The sequence below is a fragment of the Poecilia mexicana genome, unplaced genomic scaffold (assembly GCF_051168715.1).
Source record: "Poecilia mexicana isolate PSO_F unplaced genomic scaffold, ASM5116871v1 scaffold_22, whole genome shotgun sequence".
Lineage (NCBI taxonomy): Eukaryota > Metazoa > Chordata > Actinopteri > Cyprinodontiformes > Poeciliidae > Poecilia > Poecilia mexicana.
The window spans coordinates 11,446,506-11,465,517 of record NW_028263391.1 but is presented as its reverse complement, the minus strand read 5'-3'; the positions used below and the strand labels follow the sequence as shown (position 1 = coordinate 11,465,517).

Genomic DNA, 19,012 nt, shown 5'->3' with positions numbered 1-19,012 from the left:
GAAAATCAGGCAAAAGTGTGAAGAAAATCTAATGTCGAGTGTGGTATGTGAAAACTTATGTGTGAATTTTTCACTTTTCAAAATTCCACCTGAGGCAAAGTTACAAATTAGTTCAACTGTTCTAATACACAAAAAAACGCCACAGTTCCTGTATTTCTTATAATTAATCAATAAAAAACCCCCGCAAAGTAGTAAATATAAATATAGATTTACAGGAAAGAGACACTGGAGAAGAATGCGCAGATCAGGGAGACATGGGCCCTGAGGCCACTTTCTCCAGTGTGTGGTGGAGAAGGGGGATCCTGGGACAACCATTTCCTAAGTGGACAAAGTGACCGTTTGTCTGCTGCTCCGGCCCATGGCTCACTGGGCTTCAGCATGCAATTATGCTCTGCTCCCGTCTCGGTCTTGGGCTTTCCAACCCAAAGGGGAGTGGTGAAGAGGAGCACAGAGGGTTTGAAGGGCTGGAGGGTCCTGGAGGACGGGGTGGGCAAGAGGGTGGAGAAGAAGGGAAGATGAAGAGAGCGAAGAAGAGGAGGAAGAAAGGGGAAAGAGAAAGGATGTAGCCAGACCCCTGGTTGCTCGCCAAGCCACCCTCCCTTTCCTCCACTCCGTCTCCTCTCCCCCTCTCCCCCCCCCCCTCCTCCTTCCACACAGGCCCTCCCCGGCTGCCTCTCTGTACACAATGGCCGCTTCTCTGCTGAAATTTCACGTTATTGGATCCCGGGCCTGGAGTTTTGTCCTCCCACAATGTCCAGGCAGCAGAGCATGCTGCAAGGGAGACACACTTTGCAAGCTAAAAGCTGGAAAACCATTCGTCCTTTCATTAGCATCTGAAAAGACCAGAAAAGCTGCCTCCCCTCCTACTCCCCACCCCGCATCTCTTTTTTTTCCTCCATCACCCCTTTTCCTCCCCATCTCTTGCTCAAATCAAAAACTTGAGGAAGGCTGTCAAGCTCAGTCAAGCTCCGCTAGACCACTTTGGCTCGTGGAACTTTTTAACAGACGGCCAAAAAAAAAAAAAAAAAAAAACCCACATCACTAAAATATCATTGGAGAAAATAAACACAAGCTACTTATCCCCAATCCGATTCTATAGATTATCCGCAGAAAGAAAAAGCTATTACCAGTAAAGTAGGTAAAACATGGATTTCTACGTCAAAAGCTACTTTGGCTGTGACTAGTTCTCTTTGCCTAAAAGAAAATAACGCCGTCTTCAACAGTTATGTCAAAACACAATGATATTTATGTAATTATGTATTTCTGACTGATTTCATATTATGGACATATTTACTTTTAGAGTATATGTGGGCAAATCAAGGTTTTTTTTAAAAATCTACATTTCCCCCACACTTGTTGTAATGTTGTAATCTACTTAATGAGATATTAGAGAGCAAACTGGGGTTGTTTGGTCTCCTCTACATATTGCTACAGGCTGCCAGTCAGCTGGCTGAAAAGAGGCTTCTTCACCTTTCTTGCTGAAGACTCCCACTTACTCATCCATACTTTGCGTACTCGGTGAGCCTTGCAGTGTGTTCACACCGTCTTCGGACAGCTGAGATTTCATAGTCAAGCATACCTTGCCTACATTTCTCATGATAATTTCCTTCATTTCCTACAATCTGAATGGATACTAACAAGTTTGATGAGCTGTTTGGGGGCTTTGAGTCCACTTTGAGTATGCGCAGACCTCCATGGGGAATGTATATTTCCAATGTTTGGAAAACCTTCGCAAGGAATGCAAATAGTCGTGAGACAGAAAACCCATCACTCTCAATGAGGTCACGTTTTCTGAACACAACTGCCAAGCTACATATCAGCTAAGTAGGCAAATGCACGTCGATTACCCAAGCATAGCACATTACTTAATCAGATAATATTAGAGCTGCACATTGTCAGATTGCTTAAAAAGTTTTATTTTGCACACCCACCAAAAAACAATGTGTCTAATATATCAGCAATAAATATCGTATCGGCATTGGCTGACTTTTGCTTTTTATGCTTGTGTTACCCTAATAATAGAGTGATATAAGGCACTCTTCTCAATAAACACTTGTAAATTACCACATGTAGCTGGTGTTTCCTCTAGATGTTTAAGTTTATGCTTTAAAATAAAAAAAGCATTGAATAAAGACTTTAGATGACATTAATATGACTACATTAATTAATATGTTGAATTACTTTAACATATAACTGCAGCAGGAATGACTGTTGTTTTCTGTTCTAAATATTTTCAATTAGATCTGGTGATATATTCAAGCTACACTTTGTGTGTTGCTGTTGTGAAACTGTTGTATTTTTACTCAAGGTTATTAAACCGTGAGAATTTTACAGTGGCCCACGCCTTGTAGATTCATGTCGCCTTACATAGACATGACATTTCTGTAGACATGACATTTCTTATTTAAGTAGATATAAGAAATGTATTAAAAAGAAATAAGCAATATTGCTTCTACTGTAATGACATTTTTTGACTGTAAACATATCTTGTTGATAAAAATAAAACATGGAACCTGGCCATGTATTCCACCCGTGCATCTAATCTGAATGGGGTAAACAAGCAAACTAATTAGTCTCAGTCCCAGCTTAAAGAACCAAACGCAAACTAAAAGAAGACACACAGAAGACAAAAGCCAATGTGGTTTATGGTTAGCTGTGTAAGCTGCAACATACATTCATAGTAAAAGTACGTCTGAAGAGGCTGTCTGTTGGTCATTAATAAAAGCAGATAGAAGTGTGAACACTAAGCAGGCAACACAAGCTTGCTTACTCTAGCTGCAGTGAAAACTAATCCGCTGGTTATAGAAAGAGAAGTGAAAGAAAAATTTGCCCTATCTCTTCTCAACACCTCAGGCTGCTGGTGACTCATCTCCCTCACAAGAACATTCAGCTTAGCTACCAACTGACTCAGAAAAAAAAAGAAAAAAAAAAAACAAAAAACACTAGCCTAATCTGCTGCTGCTGCACGGCACAGCAAAACCTAAATGTTAATGGTAGTTTTGGTAGTATCTATGGCAGACAACCTTTCCATGCCAAATTAACTTGCCTTCCATATGGAAACCGGACAATCATCACGAGATCTCATCGGGACGACATCTTGAACAATCATTTTCAAATCAAACCGTCCATTACTGGACTGGGCCTGCTATCCCGACATCGCAGTTCCAACTCCCGCTGCCCCATGGCACACTATAAATCTAAAAAGAATCCCATATGTGTATCAAATGCCAGAAAGCTATTCTCAAACATTCATCAAAGCCGCATATTGAGAGGATCTTAATTCGAACCACAAGCATTCAGTAAATTAAAACCTTACGCTTGCCATTACAAAAAAGAGGAACCACGAAATTCAACTGCAGCGGCATCTCTGCTCGCCTTTGATGCGAAAGCAGTCCCACAGGACCGGGCCGTGTAGCTGCGGGAAAAAAAAAAACTGTCAATATATCTTTTGAAGCTACTTAGGAATGATCAGCCATCACACTGAGATGGTGGCCTATGAACTGCCAAGACAAGCTATAAAATGAAGATGATGAGAGTACAGTTACATAATTACAGTAAAATATTCAACTCTATAGTTGACTATTCTGGACAAAGACATCTCATTCAAGCAGGAAATGTCTTGCAATTTGATGAGTCAAGAAACAACTTTAGTAACCAATCGAGTACTAAATATAGTCAAAATCTGATCAGACATTCACTGGGCAGATGAAAATACAGGCTTGAAATTTTGGCGAGGCTTTAAATTTTATATAACAGCTATTACTTTTTCTTACGTTCACCAATCCAGGATCAGACCTTATCTTTTCCAGAAGCACACATGGCAAATGTTTCTATAAAAATAGAGACGCAGGAACATGTGCAGCTGTGTGTGTATACGTGTACGCGCAAAGACACATACACAGAAACCCCTTCCTGTTTTCAAAGCGTTTGGAAACTCAATCAAAGACACAAGGTTTAGGATTTACATCTGTGCCCTTTTAAGTCTGTGGCTCAACAGGAAAGAACCATCTTAGCCCAGCTGCAGCAAAGAGTTCCCAACAAGGCCCAGCCTTCTCGCTCCTGCATGCAGTACGACTGAAAACAATATCTACAATTCAGTCAGTTTGTGTTAGAAGCAATTCGTAAAGGCATTAAGATATGGTCTGTGAGCATCAGAGGCCCGACTGGGCAAAGAAATAAAGACAAGCCTCCTGCTATGTAGATGTTATGATGCAGACACACTCACATACAACTCAAGTCCACATGTGGTGTAGAGTAGACTACTAACTCCACATCATCATTCATCTTTTAAGAAAAGTACTTTTCTAATTCACTACTCACATTTTGTTCCACTTAATGCATGCTCCTAAAATACTTGAAGAGGAAATGAAAATAATAAGAAGGAAGTAGGTTAGGTTTAAAATACAGAGGATCCAAGCCTTAATCTGACCACGGGGATGGAAGAGTCCATTACAACGCAAGACAGGTTTCATTTTTGATGATGCGTCACAACCACAGACATCACAAGACATCTGTAGATTCATATAAATTAAAAAAAAAAACAACAAAAAAAAACTAACCATACTTCACAGCTCAATAGATGGCCACTTCAGTACTGGGTCACAGAGTTAGTCTATAAAAAGATAAACACTGCTGATTACAAATGAAACTTATGACATAAAATGAGGTTTTCACTGCCTGTGAAGGGAAAAAACACTGAGCATGTATCATGCAGGCACTGTTGTTATATGCAACCTCAGGTTTGTCAAATGAAATATTTTGTTAGCTCCTGTAAGCCACATTCATCACAACCAACACTTCCTCAAAAGAAAACAGAAGCAAAACCAAAGACGTGTTTGAGTGTTCAGCTCAAAAGAGATTGCCCTGGGGTAAGATGTGTCTGTAGCTTATATTCAACCAGTTAAAATGACGAAAGCTGTTACAGGCATGGATGTGTACTGAGGTTTCAAAAAGCTACAATTTTAATAAACAGCCACAATCATGATGTTATCATGCATAAAAACAGAAAAGAATGACTGTATTTGAAAGGCAGTCATTGGGTAGCTTATGAGCACTTCCTCAATCATTTAGTCAAGTTTCTGAATATAAATCAGAAAAGCTATAATTGTTAGATTTTAATTGTAAACCAAAGATCAACATTTAAATAAAAGCATGCATATCATGCTATTACATTTCAGTTTAAAATGTTTAAATGATTTGATAAAGTGAAAGTAGAGTATTTTTAATCAAGGTTATCATATCATCAGAATCTCATCCTGTTGCCAAATGGATACCATGTTCAAGAAACTGAAATAACTGCAAAATTCACTGACTATTGAAAGGCCTAAGACACTATTTAGCTTCCCATGAGCTCTACAGAATATGAGTCATTACCCAGGCCATAAAGCATGCCAACAACTGAAGAAGTCGTATATCCTTGTCGTTTTGAGACGTGATGGGGGTTGTTTGGGAAGAATGTTTTTGGGAAGCTCTGCAAAACTAAAGGGAGTGAAAACAGCTCACATGTGATAAGATCAAGACACCCACATAGGCAGCTGGAACACTGAGCTTTCAAATCAATCACACAGATAGGAAGCGGACAGAGAAAGCAGACTGAAGATCACCTGACTAGCAAAAGACAATACGGCAGGAATTGCAAACAATGAGGCCATACCCGGTGTATGTGTCAGTCAACTGACATTCACTAAGTAAAAAACAAAAACGTATGAGGGCATGTAAAATGTCTGCACTTTCCATCTGAAGGTGCAGACTGGCAAGAATCTATTTGATATTAAAGAAGAGGGGAACTCTCCACACATGCCGAACAAGACACAAGCCAGAATCTCACAAGGCTGTATGAGCTCTTTTTGTAATTTCAGCTTTGTGAACACCACTGCACCAAGGCCAAGAAACATGTTCCCAACAAAGGCTGTGCTGTGTGTCTACAACAGCTTGGTTTACCCAACCATCTTTTAGACAAAACTACCTCAGGGCCATCGCTGCTTGAATCTTGAGGCAATTTTAAAATGCATTTATGAAGACTGCAAGCTTAAAAGACACATACAGTATCTCACAAAAGTGAGTACACTCCTTGCATTTTTGTAAAATACTTTATTTGTTTTCATTGAACAACACTATTTTGATACAATGTAGCCATTGTACAGCTTGTATATAAAAGTAAATTGGCTGAAACCCCCAAGATAACATTTTTCAAAAGTGAGGACACCAGAATGTCCAAACTCTGCCCCAGTTTCCATGATTTTTGTGGGCACTATTATTTTCCTGAACTGCTACATTTCTCTTGGGCAGGAAGTTCACTAGAGCTTCACAGATTGCACAGGATTCCTCTTCCCCATGATGACGTCATGAAGCTGCTGGACATTAGAGACCTTGCATTCCTCCAACTTTAAGGAATATGGTTTAGGTCTGGAGACATGCTTGGCCAGCCCAGAACCTTTGCACTCAGTTTCTTTAGTAAGACAGTGGTCGTCTTGGAGGTATGTTTGGGCTCATTATCATGTTGGAATACCGCCCTCTGGACCAGTTTCTGAAGGTGGGGGTGGAGGGGTTCAAGCGTTGCTTCAATACGTCACAGTACATGTTGGCATCCATGGTTCCCTCGATGAACTGTAGTTCCCCACAGATGGGAGTATTTATGCAGCCCCATGAAGCCATGACGACCAATTTGATGCAGTGTGCAATGTAAGGTCTAAACAGCAACTGGCTGGCACCCCCCTTTTCACTTAGGGGAGTACTCACTTTTGTTGCCAGTAGTTCAGACATAGATGGCCACTACACTGTTACACAACCTGTAAACATGGCTTTACATTGTATCAGTGTCAAATCTTCACTGTTTTCACATGAAAAGTGATTTTTTTTTTCTGTACACATGTTCATAAGAGACTGTATACTTTTTTTAGAGGTAAAGCTTGTAATACAAACCAAAGAAAAAGTGAAAAAAGGTAGCGGACAACAGCCAAAGGTCAAGGAGTGATGATGACTCTTTGAATGCCAAAGTTGGGCATCAATGCACAACAGAATGTCCAATTCGAGTCCATAAAGAAGAGATTTTTATGGTGATTTGTCCAGTAAGAAGGAGGAAATCAAAGGAAATGATGTCTGATAGAAGTAGCATGCAGGCCTAATAAACTGGACCCAGAGATTTATCACATCTCTGTGACTAGTCTAATCTGTCTTTAAGTCACCGCAGTGGCAAATGATAGTTAAAAGCTGTTTTTTAAACTGTTATTCCCAACTCTGGTTCTCCCCCGTAATTCATGTTTTAGGTGTTCCCTTGCTGCCAGACGCCTGACTTAAATACCAAGGTTGATTAACAGGCACTAGATGGCATGCAGAGGAGGTCAGGCAATCGTATAACTCAGGTGTGCTGGAACAAAGGCACATCTAGGATACAGAGGCTGGAGAACCAGGGTTGGGAACCACTGTAAACACAAAACTACTACCCATATTCAGATAGACAAGTTCTGCTCCTGTTCTGACCAGAATTGTTACACTGATGTGTAAAGTCATGTCAGCGCGTTCCTCCCAACTGTGCCACCAAAACAGCCTGCTTTATATTAGTCGGCTTTGAGATGGTTACCAGTCTCACTTTTCTCCATATAATCAGATATAGTCACTAGTGAGGATTTAGCTATATATACATACTACAGAATCAGGTGGCAGCTGCGGCCGAATGTTTTTTCCTGTAATTGACTCAGACACTGAGGAGAAAGTGAGCTGCAGCTAAAGCTAAATGAGAGCAGCTATTAATTTGACGTCATATGTGGGCATCAGCAGGTGTTTTGTTCGGCGAGAGGACACGAAAAGAAACACTGTAAACAATGTTTTGTTTTTCATCTGATAAACTTCAAGTTTAAAACTAACAGGCACAGTTGCCTCAGTGGTCTGGCTGACTTCCTTGTTCAGCTATCTGTCCTAGCTTTCACAATTGCTTCATAGATGATCTTTGTAGCAAGGTGACCACACATCTCCCATTATTTATTTATTTCTTTCAACTAAGAAAACAGTGTGTTCCATGTACAACAATGGCCCATCAGACACTCCGGATCCGTATTACATGCAATCATTCATGCATGATACTTGCTTCCTGTTTTTAAGAGAATGTGGACACAAGGGCTTTTGTGTTGTGAAAAAAGTGTTTAAAACGACAAGTCCACAAATCTAATTATGATTATGTATTTTTTCTTTTTACTTGTGGTATTTATAGCTATTTGCTTCTACAACATAATGAGAATTAGCCAGTCAAAGAAAATATGTTTTCCTTAACACCTGTCAGCAACTTGTTAGTTGAGCAGGTTTTATTCAAGGATTCGGAGAATATTGGGAAAGACTTTTCTTTTTAGAAATAAGCGACTGACTTCCTCTAAGATCTAAATCCACCTGGGCAATGGGAAAAACCGAAACGTCTTCAAAAAGGAAAAAGAAAGACAACCTTCACTCAGTACTCTGTAGCTTCCATTACAATGAATCATACCACTGGCAGAAAGGTGGTGGAATCATAGCAACAATGTCCGGATCGCTTCATCATGTTCGCTGCCGCCATCATGCAGCATGGAACAAACCCAGCACTGTATTTAAAACCCACTGATAATACATAAGCCCACGGCAAAAATTCCCTCAGTGGGGGTTGTTGTGGATCCTTGATGTTGTTCTAAGGAGACGGGTCAAATTTTACAAATGCTTATGCTTTTTTGTTGTTTTTTTTCTCTCGTCTTCAGACAAAAACACAATGAGAAGTTTGATCTTATCTGGTAGCATCACACATAAAAAGACAAAACAACAAAAAAGTACTACATTAGGTTTAGATTAATCAACACATATGTGTTAAAGGCTCAACTGTGCACTGGATAATGTGAACAAAGGACAGCATGGCAAATGTTACATAAGATCACAGAAGTGCACTTCAAGGACAAAACCCCATGCATTAAAATCAATCAGGACCACAAAGGCCAGATAAAAGAAATTGGAGAAGAAATGGGTGTGTTTTAGTCATCTATCCATGACAATGTAAATGGCTGTAAAGGACATTTTACTTCCTCTGTGGCAAAAGGCAAACCCTCGGAGACGGGGAAAATGATTATATGTCATTATGACCCACTCACGTATACATAAAAAAAACCTTTGCTTCTGTGCCCGCGCAGTATTTAACCCAAAAATGCGATCTTCGGTGCAATGCGAAACAGTGTACAGTACTGTGAATGGGCAGGCAGGTACTTTATGAATGGAGGAGATCATGTGACCGCAGCACCTCCCGAAGCAGATATTTCTCACTGACTGTCAACAAGGGCTCATGGGGGGGAATCAGCCCCATTAAAACAATAGCTAACCCCGACCAGAAATGCGTGCGACGTGTACGAAAAGCACGACATGTACAGATTACAGTCAGTGTCCGCGGACCGCGTTGAGATAGGTCGTGAATGTAACGCCGTTCCACGGCGTTTTTTATGAATGGGGATCGTGATATGTAAATGTGCGTGATTGAGAAAAAAATGTAATCTTCTTCTCTTATAAATGTCGCCATAGCCATGAACAGTTTTCATTTGATATGTATGACTGGTTAGGAAAGACTAGATTTAAGCACAAGGATTAAATACAGGATTTAAATGCACGGGAAGGTGCCGAAATCATGGCGGACAGCAGTTGGCTACACACAAATCTACACTGTCAATATAACGCAGTGTGACCATAATGTACTCAGACTAACAGATATCTCAATGTGTATTTAAACTGGACTTGGCTTGTCTACTTTAAAAATACGTACATTTAAAGAGGCGATCAGTACAATACCATTACTATAATAATAATAATAATAATAATAATAATAAACGAGTTTAGAATAATTTTTTCCACCTTATTGAATAATTCTAACATTACTGAAGCTTCAATACATAGGCCTAATATAAATTCTCCCATCGGAGATGTCAAATATGTCAAAACAAGAACACGAGCAGGCATGGCATTGTTTCCGTATGTATACATGTTATTACAATTATAACAAACGTGTGCTATTGTTCTTCCAATAGTCCATAAACAATTAGAAGTTACATTCTATATTATAAAAGGCAAAGCATAATGATGAAATACCAGCGCAGCAGAGTCAGAAATGTCACCGGGACGGCGTGTAAGAGCACATATTAATACCTAAAGGTACCTAAATACTAATCTGAACTGTATTTATATGTGCTCCTTGAATATATGTATACGTCTGTGCATATGTAAGTAAAAAGTACTCACTCGTTGTTTGGATTTGTTGAATCTTCACTCATTTTTTCCTCACGAGGATCCAAATCCTAGCAATAGCATCGACGACGCAGTGACGGCGGGATAAAATACCACAAAAATCACCATTTTCCTTCATAAAAACGAATAAAACCTTATTAAGGACGTCGGATGAACGGTGTACAAAGAGGGGGCATGCCTAACCGAGCGTCCCCGAGAACACCGAGTGAAAGCTAGCTTAGCTCTGCTGGCTGGGACTAGTGTAAAGCAGCGAGGAGGAATGACAGCCGTTGATTCATTTTATCCTCCCTGGAAGTAAAATCCGACCACAACAAATGAGCAAGCGGCACCATCCTCCTTCAACAAACACACAACAGATCCTCGCTTTGCAAGAATGTTTATAGATCCTTCAAAAAATGAGAGAAAATGCAGGAATCGCCGTAGACTGTAACGTTTGTTAGGTTATTTATGTCGAGCATCCATTCGCCCAACTTCAGCTCCAGGACGACACTTGAAAAAGCGCTGTGCAGTGTCGGCTCCGTCAACGTGTCCGAATATTCTGCAGTAAAGGCATCCGAAGCCAAACAAAAACAGAAATTGGCTGTTTTCAGTGTGCATACACAGGGAATAATCAACCAAACACAGACATGAGATTTCCAGGAAAAGTTGGTGGACATCTGCTTTTATCGAACTCCATTTTCAACTCGGAGGAGGAGGAGGGGAGGTAAAGGGGGGATGAAACATCGGAAAACTGGGCGGATGTGTCGACCCTCGCTTGAGAAAAATCGGATCCTTCCGCGACGTAGTGAAAACATGTCACCCTTGCAAGAAAATATGCTCACCTAGCAAATAGAAAGTTCCGACTTGTTGAAGAGTAACTAGCATTACACTTAACCGCCTTCCTCTGTATGCTTGTGCGGTCAATTAGTTAATTTTGATGTGCAAGGGGGTTCACTAAAGTAGTCCCAACACTTCCCAAAAGAAGTTTGCCTTCAATCACGCATTGATATAGGAGGGAAGCGTCTGTGTGATACCACGCGAAGTAGAATATAATTAGGAGAAAGACGTGGGGCTGACACATGCCCTCAGCCACAAAAATGTTTGTTTTTTTGTTTTACTTCATGCAGTCTTGTCGTGGTCGACCGCACCCGCACCACTTCTTAAAGTTGCACGGAAACAATTTACTAAAGCTATGTAAAGGCATATATATCAGTAAAATTATTTAATTCTAAATTAGCTCTGTAAACGTTAGTGGTCATTTCACTCCACTATTTGTTAATGACTTGATGTTTTGGTATTTTGGTACAAAAAAGTTCCTTTAAAAGGCTGGTACGGGCCTGAATTGCTTTTATATATACCATTTCGTACCTGAAACGGCTTTGCACAGTATCTGAAAAACTATAGTATGAAAATACCAGAACCACAATGTAACAAAATGACTAAATACTTGGAATGAATGAAGGACTATTTGTACATAAAAAGTTAGGTACAACGTGGTAGCAGAAAATGTCTGTCTGGTATCACATTGGCCAAGGACTTTTTATACTTCACTTCTTTTTGCATAATTTTGTGGCCTAGAAAGGTCCGATATGAAATTACAAAAATACTATATTATTTCATTCATGGGAAAAGGTTTCGACATGAGACAGTTGGGTACAAAAGGTGAGCAAAAATATGATTTCTTGAAACTTTTTCAGATACAAATTTATTCAAATCCCAAATGGGCATCCAGTACAACTTATTTTTTGAGGTTGTATGTCATTCCTGGAAAAAGTAATATATGAAAAGGTACCCAAAGTATGAAATACTTTCGGACCATCTTGTCCCCAGTTTTTTTCTTTGGTACAAAATAGTTTGGTCTCCCATGTGTGAGTTTGTACCCTATAGAGGGAAGTTTAGTACCATAATCCATGAAATACTTAGCATTGTCTAATCAATAAATAATCAAGTGATTCACCAGGGGTTAAGTACTTGGGTTCAAAGTAGGTTGTTTATTGGTACGAAACGGTGATAGGAAGGGACAGAACACCAGCTCATGGTATGAAACTTGGAATTAGCAAAGGAACGAATTGAGCCGGAACCCAAAGTAAGACTAATTTATTTGAGTTGCATGGTTTAAAATACGATGATGTCTCATGTTACCCATAGTGTTCTGAAACTACCCCGCACATTTGTGGCGTTATAAGTGTATACAAATATAATATATTGTTAATGTGAAAGAAAGCTGTATAACATAGTTATAAAGGGTTTTTTCTTATTTAAAACACTTAAAGAAGGATGTAAAGTTATTCTATCTTGATCTATGCATGGATTATAACTTAAGGGAAACTCTTCTTAGTGACTTTGTCACTGTACAGTTTATAGGAAACATTCAAGTCTCTCTAGTAATGTTTTATTTCATTATTTATTTTTTTAAAAGCTATTACAAAACAAATTGTTAGAAAGAGCTTCAGTTTACATTTAGCTTTGGCTAAGCAATCCTGCTATTTCCCGAACTTCCGCCTTACAAAGCACCCCTTCCCTCACTCAGCTCCTTCAGACTAGCCAGCAGCAATTAGCAAACACCTCGTGAAACTGGGAATCTGCTGAACTCATCATACGAGCTACTTTGGAGTGCAATGCTGGTAAAAACATTGTTAAAGGGTTGATTTAGGAGCTCTGCTACATGACTTCCTGAAGGCGGGGTTTCAGAAAGAGCAGGGGTTTTTAAAGAGACAGAGGCCCAGTTTCAAAGCACAAAAATCAAAGTAAAATTTTGTATATTTGATATATGTAGAGAGCATTTTCATAACAACTGAAGGTAACATAGTTTACTTGATTGTGCTATGAAATACCAATATGTGTCTCGAAAACACATAATACTGCCCCTTTAAAAGGTTTACTGCTGTTTTAATAACATGAATGTTAAATTGCATGCCTTAATCACAAACTAATTATTTTTTTATCATTATTATTAAGTTTGAAACATTGGAGGAAAGAACCAGGGAACCCCTGTTGTGTGTATTGTGGTAGAGTCTACTTTTTTGGACATTGGAGGTTGGATCTAAAAATTATGTCACACCTCATTAAGAGTGTTTTTATTGCAAGTAAAAAAAAAAAAAAAACACATGAGATCTGCCAACTGGTATCATAGTTACTAGTAGCAGTACACCCTGATAGCAATGTATGTCTCAGCATTTTTTGCATTTTGACTTAAAATAACATGCTTACAAATAGAGATCGCATCGTGCTATGTGTACCTCTCACTTAATGTGATACAATCCATCAGTAACTGGTTAATAGTTTATGTCTTTAGGTTTTGCTGTGTTTTAAATGCACCACAGCCATAATGAATATTGAACTTTGAATTGCTCTGTGCCAATAGGTGCTCTTCACCAGCGGGTGCAAATTGTTATATTAACTCTATTGGGTGAATTCTTAACTCTCTTTTACTCCGAGATCAATAAAATACTGCACTATACATTAATGTTTCTTTACCAAATATCGTAATAGAAATGTTTACTCTTTCTAAACACTTAGAAATGTTTCCTACATAAAAGTGTCTTGGAAGTTACTGTGTAAATCCATGAATGGATCCCTGAACCTTATTTGCAAATGTGTCAAAACCTTTGCGGAGTGAATCTGTGGCTTGGTTGTGTAAGACTTAAATGCTATTGGATTTCTCTGCTCTGTGGAAAGCCAAGAGATCAGGCTAAATGATTCTGTGTTGTTGTCATAGAGACAGCATGTTGTGTGAGAAGTTTCTTTGTATTTCTCTGGCTTTCATACAGCTTTCGCCTCGGCCTTATGTTGCCACCATATAAAGCACCCTTCATGTCGCTGTATATAGACAACCCATGCGTGCAGTAGCTCCACTTGTGCAGCTATGACACATATTTTGGACTTCCTTTTTATTGTTCGATTACGTTCTCTCTGTTGAGCTGCGTTTACTGCTATGCAGCTGACTCTCTGAGAGCAAAGGGTGAATGGTTTGTCAGTGCATTTTTTTCCCCTCTTCCTAAATTACTTGTGTCAGCTTGACATGAATGTTTAAAAGCTTGTATTTGCACAATCTTTATCTCTGTGGAGAGACTCACACTGAGAGATCAAGAAACAGAGGATCAACTCTGTTATTTAAAAACCATGACTTCTTTGCTTCATTTCTTCCTTTTTAAATTAGGTTACCATTTGTGACTGATCAGGCTTGCAAGTCCAAATAAAGTGTTCGTTGTCTAAAATGAGCAGAAAAAAACCAAGTGACCATGAATTTTCCCACTTGCATGCCTTTATCCTTTAGAGTATTTAGAGTTCAGGAAGTCAGCCTGGTTTCTCATCTCACAAATGTGGATGACCCTCATGCATTTCCTGTGTTTTTCACACACTTAACAACACACAATGTAGTGTATTTAAACAGGGCAACAGGATGTTTAGCTAACAGAGACATCCCTTGACTTCACTCCCAAGTGCAATCAGAGTCACAGTTCTCAAGGCGGTAAACAAGTCAGCATTCCGATTCCAACAAGCAACCACGGAAAATGGGATTCACTTATCTCAACACAAACCTCTTTTCAGAGTATAACTACTTGACTTTTTAAAAGAAAAAATTAAATCATTTCTAAATTATATTCCTATGGAACCTATGTGGGCTCTTGTTTAGTTTTTTCTTAAGCAACTGTAGCCTTGCAGCAAGTTTCGCAACTTGACAAATTCAAAGTTAGAAATTCCTATGCAGCACATCGGTAACCATGCACTTTAACATTCAGTTGCTCTGGTCAGATGAGATAAAACGTAACTTCATAACCTACGTTCAAAACTCTGTGTGAGGTAGAAAACAAACTTTGCACATTAGCCCAAACATGCCATCCGTATCATGAAGTATGATGGTGGCAGCATAGATACAGAGTGTTATGTGTGGATGCAAACAAACACTACACATAACCCTCAAAGCATCCCCACTGTGAAACATGGTGGCAGCAGCATTCTGCTCAGGAGATTCCTAACATAAGCAAGTCAGAAATGATGGGAAGGTTAATACAGAGAGCAATCTTGAAAGAAAACTTTTTAGAGGCTACAGAACAGTTGAAACTGGGTGAAGGTTTACCTTCCAGTGGGATAGAGACTTTACACATACAACCAGAACTATAACAGAATGGTTAGAGTATTTGTGTGTTAGAAGAGCCCAGCCAAAGTGCAGCTATACTAAGTTAAAAGTATGGAGCGAACAGTGGAAGAATTAGAAAACAAACAAATAAATTCTTCACTCATTTTTAACCCAAACAAATTTTCTATTGGTTATTTGCACATTCATATAATAGGGAGTGAGTGTGCCCCTGTATAGCTATACACGAGACATTGCTGAAAATGTAAAAAGGGTTCTGATTTCACTGTTTTGACTATCTTTTTAAGTAACATATTGGATATTATTTAGCTCAAAATCTGAAATTCTCTGGTCAAACCTGAAGTGCATTGTTCTACATAAACAGATTTATATATAGGAATGCAGAACAAACAACCACACTTGTATTGAGATTCTATCCCCAAATTAACTTGACATTGATGGTTTTGAACTGTTGAAGGAAACTATAGTGACTTTGTGTGACGAGGCCCCTGAACTTTCAATAAGAAAGCATGACGATAACTGGTTACGTCTCTTGACGTCTTTATTTACATACTTTCAGTCATATTTAATGAACTCGAGGGTCTGCTGTGTGATCTCAGGGCTTCTCCCTCAAAAAGCTTTTGCAGTTTCCACATTAAGGCCTCTCAAGTTGTCTCTTTATTAGACCCATCTGGATAACAACAGCTGACTCCTGGCAATCTTCACCAAAAGGTGTGGCTTGAACAAGAGAGGCTGATTTTTTAAAAAGACCAGGCAGGCGAGTGCAACAATGCATACCTATGATTAGTGCAGGCCAAGCCTCGGAAGCAAGCAGCTTTTAGGCAGTCTAATTGCAGGGTGGTGAGTAAAAAAGGTGTAGTGGCTGAAGAGGAAGGAAGTGAGGGCTCTCAGGCATGTTTGATGTTCAACATACTTGCTTTCATCCTCTGACTTTCTGACAGGAACATTTCCTTAATGCTAGTTCTGAAATCTCTCTCGCTCTCTTTTTTTTTAGGTCACTTGAAAGTATATCTCACAAGATTTTGTTTCAAGAATATTTTCCAAAAGACCATGTGAAAAATCTGAGAAGACCGTGTGTCAAGCACAAAATATTAACCTTGTAGCTGCACCTATGCATGGGTGTAGATTCAGCTGAGAGCTATCAAGAGTATGAGTGTGAAATTAGGTGGTTTAATAAAAATAAAAAGTAAAAGAAACAGAAAAAATAATAACATGTAATAAGACGAAATTTTATTATATTTATGGCATGACGGCTCAGTTTTTGGTTTTGAAATGGGATGGGAAGAAGCATAAACTTGTTCAATCCTATCCCACTAGGGCTAATACCTTCAGCTGAAGAAGAAGTTGTAAGAAAAACATCTACTTGTGCCTCAATTGTAAGAACTCTTCCACCTGAGTTTATAATATGTTTAGCTAATAAATTTTAACCCTGAACCATTTGAGCCATATGCAAAAACCTGATCTGCAAAACAATGGGAAACTAAATTAGTTTCAGTCAGTGTGGGCTTTTTCACAGCTCTAGACTCTGCTACTTCCCTTTGTTAGTGTGTTGTGCGTGGGTTTGATTGAAACCTGATCTATCCAGGGAAGCTGTGTTTAGGGTGAGGTGGACAGGCTTTTGTTACTGCCTGAGGGGTGTTTATTTGGGCGGCTTTGGTTGGCTTCCCTGTAATCATCATCCAGCCCCACAGGATAGAAGGGATTAATGAATATGTTGGAGGGGAAGTTAGAGATGACTGTTTACAATTCTCATGGGGGTAAAAAAGAAACGGCATGTGAGACAGGACAGAGAAGAAGTTGGGCATGCTTACTTGTGCAGTCATGCGCCTATTTATGTAAGATTAAAGGTGGCAAAAAAGTTTGAAAAGTCTGATTAATTTTGCCGAAACTAGTATCAAGACCGTCTTAAGTTTTCTTTAAGCGCTAAAAGATGATTTTACTTTCTTAATTGCGCAGCCCCTTGTAAAAGTTGCCAAGCGGCCCATGTTAGCTTTGCAGGAACCCACAGCTCAGGTGAGAAAATCTATCATCATGACAGCTGTTATTCATGCACAACATAAATCTGGTTTTTATGGAAGGGTGGCAAGAAGAAAAACATTCCTCAAAAAAAAAAAATCCAAAGCAAGTCTCATTTCCATCTGGTCTTAAGTCATACAGGGGGCACAGCAAATATGTGGTAGAGAGTGCTCTGATCAGATGTTTTTTTCTTTTTGTTTGCCTTCATGAAAAATTCTACGAAAACGAAACACAATGAAGGCAGAATTATGCTGTGGTCTTAGTAATAATAGTCTTAAGTGGAAAAGAAATGCAAATAAATCAAGTTTGAACAAATTTTAATGGACATTATTGGTACCAGGCTAGGTGATGGGCTTAAACAGAAGTGAGGGCCACTTTGGATTCTGTAGGATCCCAATTTTAACCAGCGATTGGAGCTTTTAGTTCAAGTAATGTTTGAAAAGATAATGCACAAAATCCAATAAGCAGAAAATGTAGACCACACAATCTTTATTTCCCGTTGGATTTCTATGGTTTCCGTTGTACATTCACAATATTGCATGAGGGGAGGAGGCAAAAGAAGTGTAAGTGAGAAAAATGGTGGTGATACCAATGCATGAAAGCAGAAATGTTAGAATAAAATTCAAACGTTGTATATCAAGCCAAAACTACATGTTACTCTTCATTCTTCTGAGAATGATTTTAAGAATGGTTTTGTGCAAAAAAAAAAATAAAAAATTAATGAACATGTTTTGTATAGCCCACAGACTTATCCTAACCTGTTCAAAGAAGTATAATAGGTCACCTTTCAGTAATTTTTTAAATTCTGTACTTCTTGGAAATAATCAGGACTCAGTGTGGCTACTGAGACTCGAGTGAGTGTTGTAAAAGTATATTATTATTCACATTCATTTTGCGACTGATCTTAAATTACAATTCATTTTACTAGTTGAAATGTTTAAATTTTAAGGAAAAGCCAAAAACATAATCTGAATACTTTCCAGGGCACTTGTATGTCCACTTACATATTTACCCAATGTCTTTTCATTCAAATTTTTGGCAAATAATCCGCCTGCCCCCTCCTCTAGTCTCCTCCCACCCAGAGCTGTCTAGCCTCATCCTCCTCCCTCCTTTTCCCCTCCTCTGTTGGGCTCCACTCCTTAATCCTCCCGCTCATCTGGGAACCACCAGCACCCCGCCATAAAGAGATGCATTGTGCCCAGATTATTTGATTGTTTTCAGATGTCGAAGCATTCCTACACAAGAGAGGAAGGACAGAGTTTGTCCAAAAGCCTAAGACTTCTTAGCCAAACTGATGGACACACAGGGAGGAGTAGAAGGAGGAGGAGGAAGAGGAGGAGGGGGCAGAGAAAGGAGCAGACGCACGAGTCAGGAAGTGACCTCTGCAATGCCAGATTACAAACAATGTGCTCCCTCTACTTCTGCAGTCCTCGCTATGGAACATACCACTTCTGTCAGAGCCAAAGGGGTGGCGCCTATAAGAGGAGGGAAGCATGGTTTAAACCCGCTCTGTGTGCTGCTTCCATTCAACAGTACGCGGTGGGAGCAGGGTGGTTTTCATCCGGGCCGCCAGGAAGGCACTTCACTGATGAAAAGTAGCCACATGGAAGTGGATGAGGGCTGACGTGGGTTCTGGCGGTGCTGGAAGATGGAGTGGGAGATGAGCAGGGAATGGCTCAT

The 19,012-nt window shown here is 39.4% G+C and overlaps 1 protein-coding gene across 1 annotated transcript in view; it reads right to left on the bottom strand.

Annotated features, from left to right (window-relative positions):
* The window catches only part of spred1 (sprouty related EVH1 domain containing 1), a 53,966-nt gene extending 42,960 nt beyond the window's left edge, over window positions 1-11,006 (bottom strand). Inside the window, exon 1 of the mRNA XM_014995745.2 lies at window positions 10,234-11,006. Within this exon, the coding sequence (XP_014851231.2) occupies window positions 10,234-10,265 (32 nt within the window). The 5' untranslated portion in view covers window positions 10,266-11,006. The remainder of the gene's footprint in view (window positions 1-10,233) is intronic.
* Window positions 11,007-19,012: the final 8,006 nt, after the last annotated feature.